The sequence below is a fragment of the Leguminivora glycinivorella genome, chromosome 20, assembly GCF_023078275.1.
Source record: "Leguminivora glycinivorella isolate SPB_JAAS2020 chromosome 20, LegGlyc_1.1, whole genome shotgun sequence".
NCBI classification, from domain to species: Eukaryota; Metazoa; Arthropoda; class Insecta; order Lepidoptera; family Tortricidae; genus Leguminivora; species Leguminivora glycinivorella.
Window position 1 is genome coordinate 2,461,783 of NC_062990.1, and position 21,012 is coordinate 2,482,794.

A 21,012-nucleotide genomic window follows, 5' to 3' on the forward strand; every position below is an offset into this window, starting at 1 on the left:
TGGTTAAGTTATCAAAAAAAATCAAAATTGTTTATTTCAAAAAAAATACACATAGAATATGATACAGAGGATGGTGCTACCCTGTAAGCAACAAATGCCCGTGTTGGGTAACGCCGCTCTTCCCTATTTAACTATTAACATATTACATATTGTTGAAAATTCTATTCTATTCTATTTAATTTTAACTAACTTAAACTAAGTTATATACAATTTTACAATACCAAAAATAATAACAATCTAATGTACATATACCAAAAAGGAAAACAGAAATAAAAACAACTCTCTCTGTGTGTGTGTCTCTCTCTGTGTGTGTGTGTGTGTGTGTGTGTGTGTGTGTGTGTGTGTGTGTGTGTGTGTGTGTGTGTGTGTGTGTGTGTGTGTGTGTGTGTGTCTGTGTGTGTGTGTGTGTGTGTGTGTGTGTGTGTGTGTGTGTGTGTGTGTGTGTGTGTGTGTGTGTGTGTGTGTGTGTGTGTGTGTGTGTGTGTGTGTGTGTGTGTGTGTGTGTGTGTGTGTGTGTGTGTGCGTGCTTGCGTAGAATTTATCTCAGCATATTCTCTGTTTCATCATACGTCTTGCTTTTCAACCATTCAATTATAACATGTTTGCAATCTGTATATGATTTGGAGTGAATGTCTAGTAAATTGTTTATTTTATTGTAAAGGTGTGCAGATGCGGTGACGAACTGTGCTCTAGCAAATTTAGTTTTTGTCGCAGTGACCATAGCGATATTAACTTTATGTCTTTTATTTTTGTAGTTTGGGTTATATGGGAGAGATTTATGTTTTTTTAGAGTACTTTGCAGGATATACAATTTCCGTACTGATAAAATTTCACTGATTTCGTATAACAGCTCTGTAGAAAAAGTGATCTTCTTAAAATACATAACCTTAATAAGTGCTCTCTGTGCCCTTTCGATGTCTATAAAACGAGTTTTTGCTGCGCCTCCCCAAGTAGTTATGCAATATGCCAGGACTGATTGTGCCAAAGAAGTATAAATTTCATTTAGTAAATTACGCGACTTTGATTGGTTTACTATTTTTCCTGGCACAATATGACGTAGAGTTTTGAAAATCCAGAGCAACTTTCTAAGTCTACAAATGACCTGGTCGATGTGACAGTACCAGTTGAGATGCTCGTCCAATATAATGCCCAAATATTTGGTATTGGCCACTTTTTCGATAAATGGGCAGTCGCAACCGGTACCGCAGGGCTGACAAGAGTGTACTTTGAGATTTACATCCCAGTTTGGCTGTGTACTATTATTGATACTGAAACACATGTAATTAGTTTTTTTGGTGTTAAGAGTAAGTAAGTTCACTCTCAACCACCCAGCGATATGAGACATGGCTAGTTCTGCACTGTTTTTTACCTCATTCCATGTGTTTCCTGTAACGACCACAGCGGTGTCGTCAGCGTATGAAAAAAGTTTTGCATTAGGTAATGTAGTGTTACACAAGTCATTAATGTACACCAGAAATAGCGTAGGACCCAATACACTGCCCTGGGGTACGCCGTAAGATATATTGACATCGTCACTGGTATATCGTGATAGTTTCACCCGTTGCATTCTATCAGTGAGATAATTTTTTAGAAGAGCAAGGGGTGATCCTCTAACTCCCATTTTTTCCAGTTTTTGTAAAAGAATAGGAACAGAGACGGTGTCAAAAGCCTTTTTAAGTCCAGAAAGACAGCCAAACACCTGTTACCTTTATCAAGGTTATCCGCTACTAGTGATGTGAGAGAAAGTATTGCGTCTTCAGTGGACATTCCGCGCCTGAATCCAAACTGTGCTCTAAGACCAAATTAAATGATTTCATAGGAAATATTTTAATTTGTGTTTTTAGTAGACACACTACTATTATTTAACTATAAACTGAGTCATATTAAATTTGTTTAGATAGTTAAGTAATCAAGTATATGACACAATTATTGAGGTAGAATGTGATTTTCCAAGATCTTTGAGATTGCGATAGGGTAAAAGATAGTTAAGTAATCTATTATTAAGAAGTTTTTCCAAGATCTTTGAGATTGCGGGTAAAACTGAGATGGGCCTGTAGTTACTGACGTCGTCTCTGTCCCCGCTCTTATACACTGGAGTAAGTAGTGCTTTTTTCAAAGCTTTGGGAAATATTCCTTGATCGAAGCAGAGGTTTACCAAGTGGGTTATAACAGGGACTATCTCTTGGGCAATATATTTGAGAAAGCTGGTTGTGATGTTATCCCAGCCAGGTGCGCTAGTGGACTTGAGGTTTATTAAGGTAGTGTGAACTTCGTCAGGGTTAGTAGGTAGCAAAACAAATGATGTTGATTGTACAGGAAGACGACCGAGAAAACTCCTTGAATCCTGCGAGTTTATGTCAATTTGCTCAGCCAGCTCTTTCCCGATATTAGCGAAGTAGTTGTTTATGTAATTCGCTGATTCAACTGGGGTGCTTTTAATATTAATAAGCTCCGAGGGAGCTTTATGTGATTTATTTGTATAAGTCAAATTTTTAATGTTTTTCCACAGCAATTTATTATTGTTAACTGAGTTGGCCAGGAGATCTTTATCGTATTGTCTTTTTACATTTATTATAAGTTTTTTACAAAAATTTCTGTAACGAGTGTAAGTTATTTTAAGTATTTTGTCATCAGGGTTATTACGTGCTTGTCTTTGTAACTTATTGCGGTTACGTATACAACGTAATATCCCTGGAGACATCCAAGGTTTTATAATTCGCTTCGCACTGGGTATTTGACTGGTTTTAGTATTTTCTTTTATTGCGTCGCTAAGCATATTTATTAAACACTCTGTCAAAATTTCGGGATCGTTACAGAACATAAGCTCAGATAGATGTTTTTCTTGGAGGTGTTTTAAAGCTTTTTCATAATTAATTGAGGTCTTAGTTTTGGTGATTGTAGTTTTTTTATTCATTTTAGTCAAAGACAAAAAGGTAGTAAAATGGTCTGTTATTGTAGTTTTAATAATGGCAATAGTAGCAGAGTGTTTGGTTTTATTTATCCTTAAAATAAAATGGTCCAAACAATTTTTTTCTCTTGTTGGCTGAGTGTGGCCGGCAAGAAGTCCGAAGGCCGAAAGAGCATTTAAATAATTAGTTCTGTTTTTAAATTCATGTAAAGGTTCACATAATTTCACTTTTATATTTATGTTAATATCACCCGCAATGATTAAATTATTTCCTGTGTTTAAGGTCTCTATGTGAGTTTTTAGTGAAAATATAAAGTTGTCTGCATTTGTAGTTGCTGGGGATCTATAAATACATAATAGAGTATTTTTTAAGACATCTACTTGAAGACATGATGCTTGAGTGAGTGCGATTTCTTTTACTTTGTGTTTGAGGGAGTTTTTAATATAAACCACCACTCCATCGTTCTGGTTCAACTGGCAGGTAGTATGGTAGGTATCATAACCACTGAGTAGAGGTAGAGGTTTATTCGAATTTAGTCGACACTCTGTTAGAATGATAACGTCAATATTAAAAGTAAAGGTAGATAACAAAAGCGTGAGTTCGTCAAAATTACAGTAAATACTCCTTATATTTTGCGAAATTATTGTGAGATCATTTTTATGAAATTGAACTTGTTGTAATAAGTCGTCAGTACTGTCACATTCGAATACATTCGCTATTTCCATGTCGTCTATCTCCGTCACTTCTTGTAACGTATCACTCATAATTATGGCTGTGAAGGAGAAACCGCGTTGTTTTTAGTACAGGATAAAGTAATTTATCATTAAGCTCAAATTCATTAAGCCGATACAGAAAAGGAGAGAGCAAAAGCCAACCGGTATATCTTACTACATAAGGGGTAAATAGAGTTTCATGAAGGGCACAGAGTTTCACGTTTTTGAGTTATGATCCTATTTTGAATGTGTGAGTATGTGTATAGTGTGTAAGTGTGTGTGTGTGGTGAGAGTAATATACACAAAAAGTCATAAGGAGAAACAATAACAGGTGGCGTGATAGTTATAAGGCACGGAAATAAATTACACGTTAGGTAAAGAAAACTAAGACTACATACGGCTAGTCACTCTTGTAGTAGGCGGTGCACTTGGTCCTCGGAGTTTATTTGTATGATTGGCGAATCGTCCGTCCTCCTTACATAAACCTTGCCATATGATGTCCAACAGTATTTATAGTTTTTAGATTTTCTGAGGTCACGTGCAAGGAAGTGCAAGCGCGAGCCCTTAGATGTTAGATGCTCTGAGATGTAGACTCTGACTTCCTGGTTTGTGGTCAAGCCCAAGTGTCTGGCACACAATTTAGTGGAGTTCCGGCTATTAAATGTTTTAGCTGCCTTAATCACTTCGAGCTTCAGTAGAGCAGAATTTGTCTCTATAATTATGGGTGTATTTTGCTGGTCCTTTTTACCTCGCACCCTGTAGATGTCTTTTACGTCACACTTGTTAATATTACAATCTAAGCTATCTGAGAGAGACATAACCATGCCCAGGAGGTCCTGTTTTGTTTCGTTTTTTAACTTCGGCACGTTCTTTAACTCTATGTTGCTCTTGCGGGACCCTATTTGCATTTCTTCCAACTTGTTTTCAAGGAACACGATGTAATCTTCGTCATCCTTTACCCGCCGTTCTATTTGGTTTAAGCGAGTTGTGATTTCTTCATTATTCCGGTTCATTTCCGTGATAGAGGCCTCGATACTCACATTGGTCTGCTTTATCTCGTCCAAGGAGCTTTTAATTTCTCGAAGCTCGGCTGCATGCTGGTTCGTGTAAAAAGTGATCAACTGCCGTATCTCTAGCCTAAAATCATCTAGCGGGCCACTAGTGATATAACTAAGGTCATTTGCATTTCGTCCCTGCTGGCGTTGAGTGACGTAATCAGGGGAATAGGTCCCCACCTCGTTCGCTGTCGTCACAGATTGACATGTTTTCGCGGCTCATGTTACCAGGGTAGCAGACAGCAGCAGCAAGTAAAGCGTAAGCGTATGAATGGCGGCGGGGCGTGGACTTCGCTGATGACGTCTTAGCAGCGCGCGCTAATTGGCTGATGCGGCGCACGCTTAGTGGATGGAGATAAGCGAGGGCGTGTAAGCTTGATGCGTAAGCGCTGTGTTAGGGAAGATGACTCACGCGACACACGACGCAGTACCAGGAGCAGCGGTTGTATGAGATCTCCTCGATGATTATGTACTCCTATTTTTTGTGGTGAATTTATTTGCACGAATTTATATTAAATTAAAAGAAAAAAAGTGTCGCAGGTTGTAGAGACGTCTACACCTCGCGGTGGTCCGGGGGGAAGAGGAGTTATATATTTTAGACGATAGACGAGGGGTCAATTCTCCATACAAACGCTCTCGACTATTTCCTCCCTGGTTTTTGAACATAGAGCAATGATTTTTTCAACACAGAATATTATCATTTTTATCTGTGTCGGAACGTTTTGATTTTTTTGATATTCTTATTTATAAAGACGCCAGAGCCCATAAAATTTTCAAAAAGGGCATTATTGATTATGGCGCAAAAAAGTTGTGATATTCAAAATTGGTAACAATTAGCCAAAAAAACAAACGGTCTTATGGCGCAAAAATAGGTGTGGTATTCAAAATTGGTAACAATTAGCCAAAAAAACTAAACGGTCCGACACAGATTATTTCATTGTTATTCAGATTCTCAAATTTCGTTACGATTGATTAAGTTTTGAACGAGGAAACAGTCGAGAGCGGAACCTCGAAATTAAAGATTTTTTCGCAATATCTTTTATCTGGTCTGAGTTGTTCTGTAAGGATATTTTTTTTCGATAAATCTAGTTAATAACACTAGTATATTTAACTAAAATTCCCAAATTGAAAGGGGGGCTTCTTTCCATTTTATGATTTTCGCTCCTGTAGCCTCTTAAGAGTATGTGGAATCGCTCGCAGACGTTTCTGCATGATAAAAAATAAGAATAATAGTTGCTCAACCAGGTAGGGCATTCGTTTGAGTGCAATTCATTCCACACAACTGCTAGCAACATTAATCTTGAAATGAACTGTTCGCTAATCTTTCTTTGGGCATCGTATTGTTCATACAAGAAAGTTGAGATGGCGATAAGTTATGTCTATTGTGGACAGCTACGACGACCTCGGTCTCTTTAAACGTACACTGAGAGAAAATACAACCAGTTTTCATGTTCGTTCAACAAGTTTTTTGGTTAAAATAGCGCCTACGTGCTCTTTGGTTCAAACAACAAGCTACTTGTCATTTGAATCGGCATTATTTTTGAATCAACAAGTCGATTTTATAAAAACAACCTGACACATATTGTTTTAAACATACGTTTGGCTGATTCAAACGGATAAACCGCAACAAGTCGAACTTGTTAAATTCACAATGCAAATTTCTCTCAGTGTAGAGTGAATAGGCTATTACTGAATCGGTGAGCTCCATCTTAGACTCTGTCTTCACTTCCCATCAGGTGTGACTAGGGTCAATCGCCGATTAGTCCATAAAAAAAAAGCTGTTTCAAATGTGTTTGTTACAGACAAGTGGGTTTGAAGTAGACGTTTAAATCATTATTAGATGACACAAGATTATTTGAAAATTAAATGTTTTTTACTTTGCATTGGACCTAGTTTCTAATATTAGTAACAAAAGATTTAGATATTGAACAACGAAAGTAAAAAGTTTTTGTCGAATGAAAAAACGTTTCCCACAAGGATTATTGTACATTTATCGATTAAAATATTGTAAAAATATCTTTAAAAATCGAGGTTCTACTCTCGACTGTTTCCTTTTCCAAAACTTAAGTAATCAGAACGGAAAGTGAGAATCTAAATAACAATTAAATAATCTGTGTCAGATTGTTGTCTTGGCTTTGTTATCAAGTTTGAATATAGTTTTTTTGCGGCATTATCGCATTTAATACCGCGACATAGTAGACCGATTTTCATAAAACATGGCTAAGAACACTCCCGACTAACTCAGCTTTCAGATAAAAAAACTAAATCTAAATCGGTTCATTCTTTCGGGAGCTACGATGCCACAGACAGACACACACACACACAGACAGACAGAAAGACAGACAAAGAGACAAACAGACAGATAGACACGTCAAACTTAAAACACCCCGTCAAAATAAAGATATAAAAAAACTGAACAGATAAAAAAATAATAATCTGTGAAATAAAATTATGGAAACGGATTAAATCGCGTATAATGAATTTAAAATACATCCCGACGTTTCGAACTCTTTACAGCGTTCGTGGTCAACGGGTGACTGAGGAAAAATTAAAATGTGCAAAAGCTACCCACTTACAAGAAATATTAACGAACCATGACCACAAATAATATAGATTTCTAAGGCAGGTTCACACACTATTAACACTTTCGCTACCAAGAACCCGACTGTCGGGTACACCGCTCGTAGAAGCGTAGCCGATTACATGGGTTTCCCCGTATGTAGCGAAAATGTCGTAGCGCCGCGTAGAGCCCGGTTTCGAAAGTGTTAATAAAGCCAGTTATACAATATTCAAAAAATTTTACCATTACTCTGTTAAAAAATAATTAACCAATTAATCTACACAAAATTGACAAAGAAACAAACTGCAAATGTCCAACACCATACAACACAAATGCCTCACAGCCTTCGTCGTGCTTGTTCCATTATCAGATGTACTACTGGATCCCAAGCCGGTGGTAAAGTAAAGCCATCCTCTCTATTAAAGTTTGGATATTTCTTGATCTCAATGGCCTCTCGCAACATTCTGGGTATATATCGCTTCTCCTTAGCGAGAAACAGAGGCTTGTCAAACTTTATAGCATGATTGACATTATCCATGACATGTTCAGAGACTGCAGACCTTTGCCGACGGTGCTTGATATCCGCTATGTGTTCCTTCACCCGTGTGGAAATGCTTCGTTTTGTCTGTCCCACATATGACAGCCCGCACTCACAGTCTAGCCTGTACACTCCCGCGCTTTGTAGAGGAGTTTGACATTTCACAGGCCTCAGGAATTGGGACATCTTCTTCATAATCTAATAATCTGTGTTGATTAAATCGTTACTCTATGTTCAAAGCCCAGGGAGGAAATAGTAGCGTAGGTAGAATTCCTTCTGTCGTGTCTTAAAATCGACTTAGGTATGTTATCGGTCACCATGTATTTTAAACTGAAATAAATGTCATATACAAAAATCACAATCACATCACATGGTTTGATTCAGTTAGGAGGTCGAACTAGTTCCGGTTCTACCTCAGAGATGGCAGGGGGCGCCTTAGCCTTCGGTAATTGTGTCATATACTTGAAAATTTCGACCCTTGCCGCCGTGACCGGTTGGCCGAGTGGTTTGAGGCATCCGTGGCTATAACGGAGTACGCTGGTTCGAATCCAGCATCGGACACTTGGAGGCCTTGGTCATTTTTTCTTTGTATATGACATTTATTTCAGTTTATAGTTAAATAATAGTAGTGTGTCTACTAAAAACACAAATTAAAATATTTCCTATGAAATAATTTAATTTGGTCTTAGAGTGACCATGTATTTTCTTGTAGCTCTTGAATTTTATTCGCATTCTCATTTAATCCCTAACCAATGGAGCTTGCCGTCTAGACGAAGCCCCACTCGTGAACTGATCCGGGCCCCTGTTGACTAAACACCACGGTTTCTATATTGTAACGCATTTTTAACCCCCGACGCAAAAACGACGGGGTGGTATAAGTTTGACGTGTCTGTCTGTCTGTTTGTCTGTCTGTCTGTGTGTGTATGTATGTGGCATCGTAGCTCCCGAACGGATGAACCGATTTAGATTTAGTTTTTTTGTCTGAAAGCTGAGTTAGTCGGGAGTGTTCTTAGCCATGTTTCATGAAAATCGGTACAATATGTCGGGGATTTTTTCAAAATTTTAATTTTGTGATTATTTTGTATGTCTGTCTGTGGTATCGTAGCTCCCAAACGGAACAACCTATTTTGATTTAGAGTTTTATGTTTGAAAGCTGAATTAGTCTTATAAATATAGATTAGGCTAAGATCTAAGCATGTACTGATTAATGTATTTGAAAGAAATAAACAGTTCAAATTTTTTTTTTTTTTTTAGTCCGGAGTGTTCCTTAGCGATGTTTTATAGAAATACCTCCACTATGCCGGGGGTATTTCAAAATTGAAAATTTGTGGTTAGTTTATGTACTACAAACTTATAAAGGCAACTTGCCCTGTTATTTTAGGCTTAATAACCACAAAATTAAAATTTTGAAAAAACCCCCGACCGCGACATAGTAGACCGATTTTCATGAAACATGGCTAAGAACACTCCCGACTTACTCAGCTTTCAGACTAAAAAAAAACTAAAACTAATTCGGTTCATCCCTTCGGGACCTACGATGCCACAGACAGATACACACACAGACAGACAGACACAGTCAGGATAGACACACACACAGACAGACACGTCAAGCTTATAACACCCCGTCGTTTTTGCGTCGGGGGTTAAAAACAGCAGCTTTCTCAAATTTATCTGCTATTGCATAATTTTTACTTTACGATATCGGCAACCAATACTCTAATTACATTTAAAAGACCATTCTATTATAAAGAAATAATCATATTTGCGATGAAGGAATTAATTGAAATAATCAAATGACTGGTTTGTTTATTTCTGCATTAAAACACGAGTGCCTCTCGTCGTGTACCAGTCACATAAATAACTATTTTGTGTACCTACCATTTTTCCCTGGGTACCTTATATCACAAACCTACTCTAACTTCACTACATTCAAAGACATATATGTAACTCCGTATAGGTAAAGTCTAAGAAAAAAACGTACCTCAAAACCATACAGAAAAAGGTACGGTGACCTATAATATATGGCGATACACCTTTGGGGGACGCTCGGCTAGATGGCGATAGTATTAACATTTGACATTTTAACACATATTAAGCTAACAATATGGGCCAAATTGTCAAAACTGAGGTTCAAAAGTTTTAAGCTTGTGTCGAGAGATGGCAGTCTGTGCACTGTGATTTTACTTTGAGGGTAACTCTCTATAATACTCGATCCTCTTTGCTACATTGCTCCTTTTTAGGGTTCCGTAGTCAACTAGGAACCCTTATAGTTTCGCCATGTCTGTCTGTCCGTCCGTCCGTCCGTCCGTCCGTCCGTCCGCGGTTAATCTCAGCAACCGTTAGCACTAGAAAGCTGAAATTTGGTACCAATATGTATATCAATCACGCCAACAAAGTGCAAAAATAAAAAATGGAAAAAAATGTTTTATTAGGGTACCCCCCCTACATGTAAAGTGGGGGCTGATATTATTTTTCATTGAAACCCCAACGTGTGATATATTGTTGGATAGGTATTTAAAAATAAATAAGGGTTTACTAAGATCGTTTTTTGATAATATTAATATTCTGGGAAATAATCGCTCCTAAAGGGAAAAAAAGTGCGTCCCCCCCTCTAACTTTTGAACCATATGTTTAAAAAATATGAAAAAAATCACAAAAGTAGAACTTTATAAAGACTTTCTAGGAAAATTGTTTTCAACTTGATAGGTTCAGTAGTTTTTGAGAAAAATACGGAAAACTACGGAACCCTACACTAAGCGTGGCCCGACACGCTCTTGGCCGGTTTTTGTGTAAATCACGTAAATACATTTAACCCGAAATCTCTTTTTTAAATGGATTGAAAAAGAAATACTAACGAAACTTTACGAGTAAGTAAAATGCATGTAGAAGTTTTCAATTAGGTTTTATGTCGATTGTAACTGCAACTGTTTTGCAGTTGCTGCGTCGCGGCAGTAGCGAGTTATTTAAATTCAGCTAAGAGAATCAAGTATTATAGAGAACTAGCTTTTGCCCGCGGCTTCGCTCGCATTAGAAAGAGACAAATAGTAGCTTATGTCACTCTCCATCCCTTCAACTATCTCAACTTAAAAATCACGTAAATCGCTCCGTATTGTCATGAAAGACGGACAAACAAACAGAAACACACTTTCCCATTTATAATATTAGTATGGATTACTGTCGAAGTAAAATGTGTAATCACAGTGGGACTACCAACTCTCGACACATGCTTACAAACTTTTGAACCTCCGTTTTGATAATTTGGCCCATATTCTTTGATAGCAAACTATTCAGAAAAAGGAGCCCCGCTATGAGGCGGTTCGTCAGCTTAGGCAAAAGACAATGATGGATTTAACGACATCATTTCAAGATCTGCGGGAGTAGCACACTAAACTTGTGTTGTGTGATAAACCTTAACGCGTCTGTGCGTCCCTGTCGCTTTTAAAAATGGTGGAAAAAGGACGGCCTCACGTGATAAGCTGGTACTTACATATTAGAATCGGCGTCTGGCAGAATGCTGTTGCTGTCCAAATTGGAATACAACCTTTATTGTTAGGACACAGATGTTAGTTCCACTCGTGTTTATTATTTTAAAAGACTGTCCGTATTGGTGGAATGTAGTGTAGTTTGGTTGGACGATTTAAAAGAAATTTAGATTTATGTAGTTTGCAGTTTCATTATGTTAGGAACTTATATTGAAAATTTGGATTACGGAAGTGAAACAATTACTGATAATACCACTGATATAGTTACTTGGGCGAAAATGTTTTCCTAATTTCGGTTGTTCTCCTTCCACAATAGTAGGGGAGACCGGGGCTAGTTGACTATAGGGGTAGGTTGACTTAACTATTAAAAAATTGAGCCAAAAATCAAATTTGAGCCAACCCCACTATTCGTAAACGGTAGCAACATTGCCATTTCCACAAGAGCGCAAAGTAATTTCATACAAATTTTAACTTGATGTTTTAAGCTAGCTGGGGTAGACTTTACCTATAAATGATGATTTTGAATCATGAATATTGAATATACTGATGAATATTGGTGTGGTGAAAAATTTTGTGTTTCACTCCGTGGCCAAATTTGTTTAACCTTCGTGCCGTGAAACCCTCGCAACGCTCAAGATTCCACTTTTTTAAACCACTCGCTACGCTCGCAGTACAATATTGGAATCTTTCGCTTGCTCGGGTATCAATATTGGCACGTGCGGTTGAACAACAACAGAACTTTGCCCCCTTGTGAAACAAATAACTATTGTCAACCATATTATCATGGGCTTAAACTGAAGCCAAACACATTTCTATAAATATACAAATAAAACGATTTAAAGCCCGTTAAATATAGTTGGATTAGTTAGAATGTTAAGTGGAGGCTTAGGCAAGTTTAGGGTTAGTTTTAAGCCTTTAATTTCATACGTCTGCAGACGGGGGGTTAAGTGATTTGTTTTGGATTTTGGGTTTATTTGAGTTTCGTTTGGATTTTGGAAAAGTATTTTTCATCACACCCGCACTTCAAATGTGCTATTGAACGCAGGCGGAGCGTGAGTTGTAGAAAAATCGTTCTCCCAAGGGAATAATGAAATTTCTTGTACCGTACTTAACTTTTCTACATCTATTTACATATTTTTTACATTGCGAGTGTGATGAAAAACATTGTGTGTAACTCGGGGAGTATGAATATTACTAACTCGAGTCTTTAAATCGCTCCGGCAAGCTGTCGCGATTTAACTTACTCTCGTTAGTAATATTCAACTTCCTCCCCTTGTTGCACAATGTACTATAATACCTTGTTTACTAAAGTTATAAATAAAGTGTGTGCAACAATCAAATAAAGGTTTTATCTATCTATCTATCTATCTATATTCTATATACTATATTATATACTATATTATATACTATATACCATATATCCATACTGGCATAAAGTAAACCATTACTTATGTGACAGCAGTTTGAATATTTATCTTCTGTACGTTGTGTTTGTAAATATGTCACTCTAAATATATTGCTCGTCATGTCAACAACTAGTTTCCATCAGTATCCACACTCTGCCTAACTCTGTATAATCACGTGATAACAATAAATAATACCTACATAAACTACTATTACCTATCTCGTCTTTAATTGTTAAAAATAAACGAAACCCACAACATTTTATTTTTGGCTTAGCTTGTAGGCGACCATTTTATACAGGGTGGGGCCTGTAACAAAAGCAAAAAATTAAACTGTTGGCTGTACTCCTTAAACTAACCAATATTTCTTCAGCGACTTTTAAAAATTATGAAGTTTTTAATTTTCTAATTTTTCATATAAAATAAATATTAGCTTCAATGGACGCCATTATTGTTGTCATTGACGTTGTCAGTCACACTTTAGACTTAACAGAATTCGCAGTACATTACCTCTTAGGAAAAACTTTCAAGGGTGATAAATAACAAAATACAAGTTATTTTTAAAAGTCGTTGAAGAAATGTTGGTCAGTGTAAGGAGTCCAGCCTACAGTTTAATTTTTTGCTTTTGTTACAGACCCCACCCGGTATATAGTATCTCTATTAGTATTAAATTCTCAACGAACGCCAGATACCTGAAACCCTAATTCTGATAATTTTCTGTAGAAATAAATAAGGTATTATTTGAAATACCCCTGGCTTTCTTAGAAATTGTAAGCTTTTCATGATTGCTAGGAAATTCGATTATTATTAGCTTTTACTTTTCTCTAACATTTCTGACTTTTCTAAACGAAGAAAAAAGAAAGTCTATCACCGTATTCATAACTTCCCTGGATATATATCCAAAACCATAAACCCAAAAGTATTTATAGCAAAATAACGATATCGATAAAAATGTTTAAAAATATTTTATTTTGCGACAAAGGCACCTTAAGTTTACATAGATAGGTAGAATACTCTTTATTGGCACACCTCAGCAAAAGATACAGAAAAAAACCGGCCAAGAGCGTGTCGGGCCACGCTCAGTGTAGGGTTCCGTAGTTTTCTGTATTTTTCTCAAAAACTACTGAACCTATCAAGTTCAAAACAATTTTCCTAGAAAGTATTTATAAAGTTCTACTTTTGTGATTTTTTTCATATTTTTTAAACATATGGTTCAAAAGTTAGAGGGGGGGGGGACGCACGTTTTTTTCCTTTAGGAGCAATTATTTCCGAAAATATTAATATTATCAAAAAACGATTTTAGTAAACCCTTATTCATTTTTAAATACCTATCAGCCCCCACTTTACATGTAGGGGGGGTACCCTAATAAAACATTTTTTTCCATTTTTTATTTTTGCACTTTGTTGGCGTGATTGATGTACATATTGGTACCAAATTTCAGCTTTCTAGTGCTAACAGTTACTGAGATTATCCGCGGACGGACGGACGGACGGACAGACAGACATGGCGAAACTATAAGGGTTCCTAGTTGACTACGGAACCCTAATGATACAGTGGAGCCAAAACAAATGATTATAAATAGAGGCAGACAACAGGCGGTCTTATCGCTAAAGAGCGATCTCTACCAGACAACAATTATACATAAAGTCACAACTGAATTCCCAAACGGGGTCAAAAGAAATTGATTTTAGTGCCAGGGGTTGCAAGAAAATGAAATTATGATGAGAGTCTGGCAGCCCATCGCCCACACCACAATGGCACCCACATCCCACAGTCGACTTCTACGAATGAGTTCCCTCTATTTAGCATACCTTTAATTGTCCGAAACGATTTTCGCAGAACAGACTTCGCATAATCGATTTTCGACGAATATTAATTTGACAGTAAAGTTATTTGTCATAATCTAAAATAATACAAATCAATAATACTTTGTCCGAAAATAAGTTCGCATAATACTGTTTACGCCGATTGTTTTTATGAATAAAATTGATTCGCATAATTGTATTTGGCATATTTCTTTAAATCGGAATAATCACCCAGACTAAATGCCACCACCAACAGGTTAGGTTATAACTGCGACCTCAACAAATACAACATTTTGTCAAGAATGTCGGTTAGATTAGGTTAGAACTACAACATCAATATAGTAGTATTACCTATAATAAAAATTCTGCGTTGTAAATTTGGACTAAACAATGTTGTGCACAAATAATTTATGCATAAAAACCATTCGGCAAATAACCGTTATGCACGAAATAAATTCGGACAAACAAAAATATGCCTAGACAAATTATGCGTAATTATACTATGCCATAACAGATTATGCGAAAGGTTAATTATGCCAATATATATTATGCTAAAAAAATTGTGACTGTAAAAATATGCCAAAACAAGGGGAACCTCTACGAAACTACTAGCGTGTTTTTCAATTCTTGTCTCGCCAATTTACTGATATTTATAGATCAAATTGACGCCAATATTATTAATTTACAAATACCCCCGTACCGGTTATAAGGCAGCATTCATTCGAACGGCTCTTAATATTCATAACGTTCCCTTCAAGGGGGAAAAGTGCCTGTAAGCGTGGCTGTAGCGTTGGCAAATTACCTCCACTATGCAGGGGTTTGCAAGCTTTTATTTAACTCGCAATATATTTATTTTCACCACACCAACCGGTAAAGGTTCTCTTGATACTTCAAAATCGTATAGCAAGGTTGCATTTTATTCACAAGAGTGGAAAGTAATTTCATACTTTTAAATTGATGCTCAACGCCGGGTTGTACAATTGACTATTGGAAAATTTCAAATCATAATTCTTTAAGAAATTGGTGAATGTGGTTTATTATTATTATTATTTCCAAATAATAACAAACCAAACCCGTCGTGTCCACTTCTGGGCAAAGGCCTCCCCTCAATTTCTCAACTGATCTCTATCCAGTGCTGTCTGGCCATTCCTCCAAGAAGGAGTCCAGTTCATCCCTCCATCGCCTGGCTGTCGGGCCAATACGCAAGCCAGATCCCGTTTCGAACAGAGATTTTCGGCTAGGCTCCCTCCACGCTGTAGTGAGCTCGGCCCACAACTCATTAGGCATTCGGCAGACGTGACCAGCTCAGTCCCATTTTAACTTGGCTGCCTTCCGAGTTACATCGACGATTTGAGTTTTGGAGCGTAGCGTGGTGTTCCAGCCAGTTTGTTCCGGTCGTGGTGTGTTGTGTTGGGTTTAGTTTGGTATTATATACTTAATATTTTTCTCATATTGGTGTAGTGACAAATTTTGTGTATCACTCGGTGGCAATTTTTTTTTACCCAAAGTGCCTTGAAAACTGCAACGCTCATGATTCCTCTCGGTTCAATATTTTTTTGTATACCTACCGCGTCGGTGGAAAATATTGGAATCTTTCGCTTGCTCGGGTATCAATATCGATACATTCGACACCTGTAGTTAAAAAACAACTTTGCCTCCTTGTAAAACAAACAGCTATTTCAGGTTCAATCTTACAAGTTCAAAAGGAGTAACTTTCAATTATTTGGTTGATTTTTTAGTTCATACCAGGGAGAAAATTCCTTTGAAACCGCACGTTGCGCGACCATTTAGGTTGCAAAGTGTGTGGATGAGCGCCCTCTCGTTGGCGAGCGGTGCGATGATGAAAAGTGGACGTTGGCATTATGTCCAACAGCCTCGGAACAACCCATTGTATGGGAAATAGAACTCACGTGAGGAGGCGAAGTTTCTCCTTAGACTTAAGGGTTCAATACCGCCTGGGTTTTTGAGATCTTATTTATTGAGTTTTCATGCAAACCATACTTAATGTGGAACCAATGACTTGTATTTCTGATTCAACCAAACAATTAGAACGTGATCCACATTTTTAAATTTGGAATAATCCCCGTTGCGATTATTGGGGGACTAATATTTGAAAAATGTACGTTCTCAAAAAAGGTTTTTATTGTGAATTCTTTTACATCTTTTGGTTGATTTTTTAAAACACCTATGTTGTATCAAATTTGTATCCATACATACATACATACAATACGTATACAATCACGCCTCTATCCCATAAAGGGGTAGGCAGAACACATGAAACTACTAAAGCTTCAGTGCCACTCTTGGCAAATAAGGGGTTGAAAGAAAACGAAACTGTGACATTGCAGTGACAGGTTGCCAGGCTCTCGCCTACGCCGCAATTTAACCCATATCCCATAGTCGCTTTCTACGACACCCACGGGAAGAAAGGGGGTGGTGAAATTCTTAACCCGTCACCACACAGGCAATTTGTATCCAATCCTGTAAAAAAAGTTTAAAAATAATTTTACAAAAAAGTGCAATCGGTAAAATTAGAACACGTGCGAAACTTGGGTTTAATTCGTTTAATAGTTTTTGTAAGAATTTAATGACATGAATTGAAACATTTATATGTCACACTAAAATTCTCCTAAATCACTTACAATTAGGCTATTGAAAAATAATTGACAAAAAAATCTTTAATCTTTCCGGTTAATAACTATATTTCCAGTATTTCCACTATTAAAAAAAAATCCAAACTTAGTCAATAACTACGTTAATAATATTGAATTTGATATTATCTTTTTTTTTTAAATAGCAGATATAATGTCGATAATATACTGCTCATTTACTCATTTTTGCAACATGAAACAGAGAAACTTATCCAGGTCATACAAAACTAGTAAATTTTAATAATATCCCAAAACTCATTGAGCCCGTGGTAACTCAATTCGCAAGTTTCCCACAACAAAATCGGTTTAGATTTAACTGCGAGGGTCCGCCGGGGAACTATGTAACTGGATTAACAGCGGTACTGTTGGTACTCGAATAGTTTTAACACTAAATTATTCCCGTGAGACTCAAACATAATTTAAAAAACCCGCTTAAAATATTTTTACTAAATTATTATTGAAATCATCAAAGCCACTGAAATGATTGACAACAACTTTGCCATAGCAAAAAGACACCAGGGGAATCCCTTTCTTCTTTCTCATTATTTCTCCTTGAAACTTGTACACTCTTTTTTGCTGTGTACTTAACACAAAAAGGAGTGTACAAGCTTCTAATGGGTTAGCAACGCGCATGTGACACTCCTTGAGTTACAGGCGTTCATAGGTTACGGTGACCGCTTTCCATCAGGTGGACCGTATGCTTGTTTGCCACCGACGTAGTATTAAAAAAATCTCTATTTCGCCTAGCAAAAAGACACCATTCTCAATTTAGCCATAGCAAAAAGACACCATTCTCAATTTTTCCGTAGCAAAAAGACACCATTCTCAATTTTGCCCTAGCAAAAAGACACCATTCTCAATTTTGCCCTAGCAAAAAGACACCATTCGCAATTTTGCCATAGTAAAAAGACACCATTATCAATTTTGCCACATCAAAAAGACACCGTTCTCAAGTTTGCCCTACCAAAAAGACACCACTCTTGATTTTGCCATAGCAAAAATACACCATTCTCAATTTTGCCATATCAAAAAGACACCATTCTCAATTTTGCTATATCAAAAAGACACCATTCTCAATTTTGCCACAGCAAAAATACACCATTCTCAATTTTGCCATATCAAAAAGACACCATTCTCAATTTTGCTATATCAAAAGACACCATTCTCAATTTTGTTACAGCAAAAAGACACCATTCTCAACTTTGACAAAGTAAAAACTATTTTATACTGATTTGAATTATTACACTCGCTCAGATATAAAATAAATTTTATATTCCTCAAGTTGAGGCAAACATTTTCCTCAGTGTAGCTTAACATGAAATATAATTCAGAGTTTTAACTAACTAAAGTTGTAGGGTAAAGTGAACTATAAGAGGCTTGTATGAGCCTTTGTGGCAGTTTCGACGGGAATGTAGTATAATGAAAGGGTTACTACGAAAACTAGAATGGTTTTCACTTAGGAGTTTTTTTTTATAAAGCTTTCAATCAATTAGCAATGTATGAATTTTGAATTTCAGGTGGCTAGTAAGGAATTGTATTAATAAATTTAAAAGTGGAAAATGTCTGCCTTGGGTGAGACTTGAACTCACGGCCTCTGGATCAATATTCCAGCGCTCTGCCAACTGAGCCACCAAGACTTCAACCAAGCCAGCGAAATTTAGTGACCTTAGTAGTGGAAAATTTCGCTGGCTTGGTTGAAGTCTTGGTGGCTCAGTTGGCAGAGCGCTGGAATATTGATCCAGAGGCCGTGAGTTCAAGTCTCACCCAAGGCAGACATTTTCCACTTTTAAATTTATTCTAAGCCTAGTGGCATCGATTGCAGACGTTTCTGCTAATCAGAGGTTAAAATTGTATTAATGTTCGATAAAATAAAAGAACAGCAAAAAAGTAAAACCAAAATATTTTGTTTTTTATTGTTAAAAAGTATTAATAATTTTGTTAAATTTGTTTAATTTTGATGACAAAATACCTACCATGTCGATACTATTATATCATTAAACATAAGTTGTAAATATGAATAAAACATATTTTTATATAAATAACATTTTATTAACAATGATATATGATTTATTTTCATAAAAAATAAGTATAAATACCTATTTTGTTGCAGGTCCAATATGCTCCAAAAGTGCGAGTTTTCATCAAATCCGGCGCAGCCAGTGGCAGGATACAGGAAGGAGATATCTTAGCAGTTGGTAAGAAAAAAAAGCACTTAGGTATTTACGTAACGCTTTACTTTTGGGCTAAACATTACAGTTTAATATTTTACACCTAATAACATTTTTTATTTTTTTTTCGGAGAGATACCGGAGAGATACAATACCGTTCTTTTCTGTTTATCTTATCAATTTTATTTTATTTTATTTTTTAAGTCTCTCTAGTTTTACATTTATGACAATATTTGACGACCGGTCTGGCGCAGTCGGTAGTGACCCTGCCTGCTACGCCGCGGTCCCGGGTTCGAATCCCGGTAAGGGCATTTATTTGTGTGATGAACACAGATATTTGTTCCTGAGTCATGGATGTTTTCTATGTATATAAGTATTTTATATATTATATATATCGTTGTCTGAGTGCCCACAACACAAGCCTTCTTGAGCTTACCGTGGGCCTCAGTCAATCTGTGGTAACAATGTCCTATAATATTTATTTATGTCCTATAATATTTATTTGTAAGTATAAGCCTGTGAATGTCTTTATACATGTTTTGATTCTTAGTTATTGAATAAGTACTTACAAACTCAATTTCTTGTTCCAGGTTGCCAAGCAAGTGCCAACCCTAACAACTTGACGTACAGGTGGTTTCTGAATAACGAACAAATCGCCGGCGCGGTCAGAAATGAACTGGTAAGTTATAAGTAGGTAACTACTTATGTAAGTAAGTAAGTAAATATTCTTTATTGCACCATTTTACATGTTATAAGTATACAGAATGTTTAGTGAGAGTATAACTATGTAACAACAGGCAGTCTTATCGCTAAAAAGCGATCTCTTCCAGACAACCTTAGGGTAGCTGAAAAAACGGAACAGAAACAAAAGTTAATAGGCAGTGCAAGAACAAAAAATATAGAGAAAACCAACACAAACACACATACATATATACCGAATACATAAATAAATATACCTTACATACACATAATACATACATACATACATACATACATAAATACAATAAATAAAAATGGCAATAAGATAGAGATATATAGTATAATTTAAGCTGATTTTTGAAAATTGGAAGAGATTTTGCTAGTCTTAATTCTTGTAAGTTACATATATTGTAAATTTTACTTACGCAAGTAGGTTAAAAGCATTTTGAGAACACGAGATAACCATATTTACAACGATAGTTCGTAGTAGTTGTGTAGCAGTGTCCCTAATAACATAAAATACCTTAAAACCGAAATAAATTACACATATGAAAGAAAAAGTGACCAAGTCCTCTGGTTTACACGGGGTTTTGGTTTACACGGGGGGCAAGAACCATACCGTTCTGCCCTAGGGATGGACAGAGGGCGCTACGGGTCCTTGTATAGATTACTCATATGAGAGATAATTTCGACCTCGACAGCTGTGACCTGGGTGGCCGAGCGGATTAAGAGGCATTTCCCGCGATTGGAAAGTACGCTGGTTCGATTCCAGCCTCAGGCACCAGAGGACTTGGTCACTTTTTCTTTCATATGTGTAATTTATTTCGGTTTTAATTTATATACATAGTAGTGTGACTACTTTAAGACAGCACAAGTTGAAATATTTTCAATAGATTATAATTTAACTTGTGTTCATTAGAAATAAAATAACTTATTGTACCTATAAGGTGTCCCTGTCCCCAATATTTATTTTTATTTATTAAGTATTACAAATTAAGCATTAAAGTGCATTGGGGTAACTTAGAAAG

At 36.6% G+C, this 21,012-nt stretch overlaps 1 protein-coding gene and 1 non-coding gene across 2 annotated transcripts in view; one reads left to right on the forward strand and one right to left on the reverse strand.

Moving 5' to 3' along the window:
* LOC125237067 (irregular chiasm C-roughest protein-like) overlaps window positions 1-21,012 on the forward strand; it is a 245,446-nt gene that overhangs the window by 178,591 nt on the left and 45,843 nt on the right. The window contains exons 8-9 of the mRNA XM_048144010.1: window positions 19,228-19,312; window positions 19,876-19,964. Coding sequence (XP_047999967.1) covers window positions 19,228-19,312; window positions 19,876-19,964 — 174 coding nt within the window. The remainder of the gene's footprint in view (window positions 1-19,227; window positions 19,313-19,875; window positions 19,965-21,012) is intronic.
* Window positions 18,682-18,754, reverse strand: Trnan-auu. Its single transcript has one exon. It is a non-coding gene; the product is annotated as a tRNA-Asn (tRNA).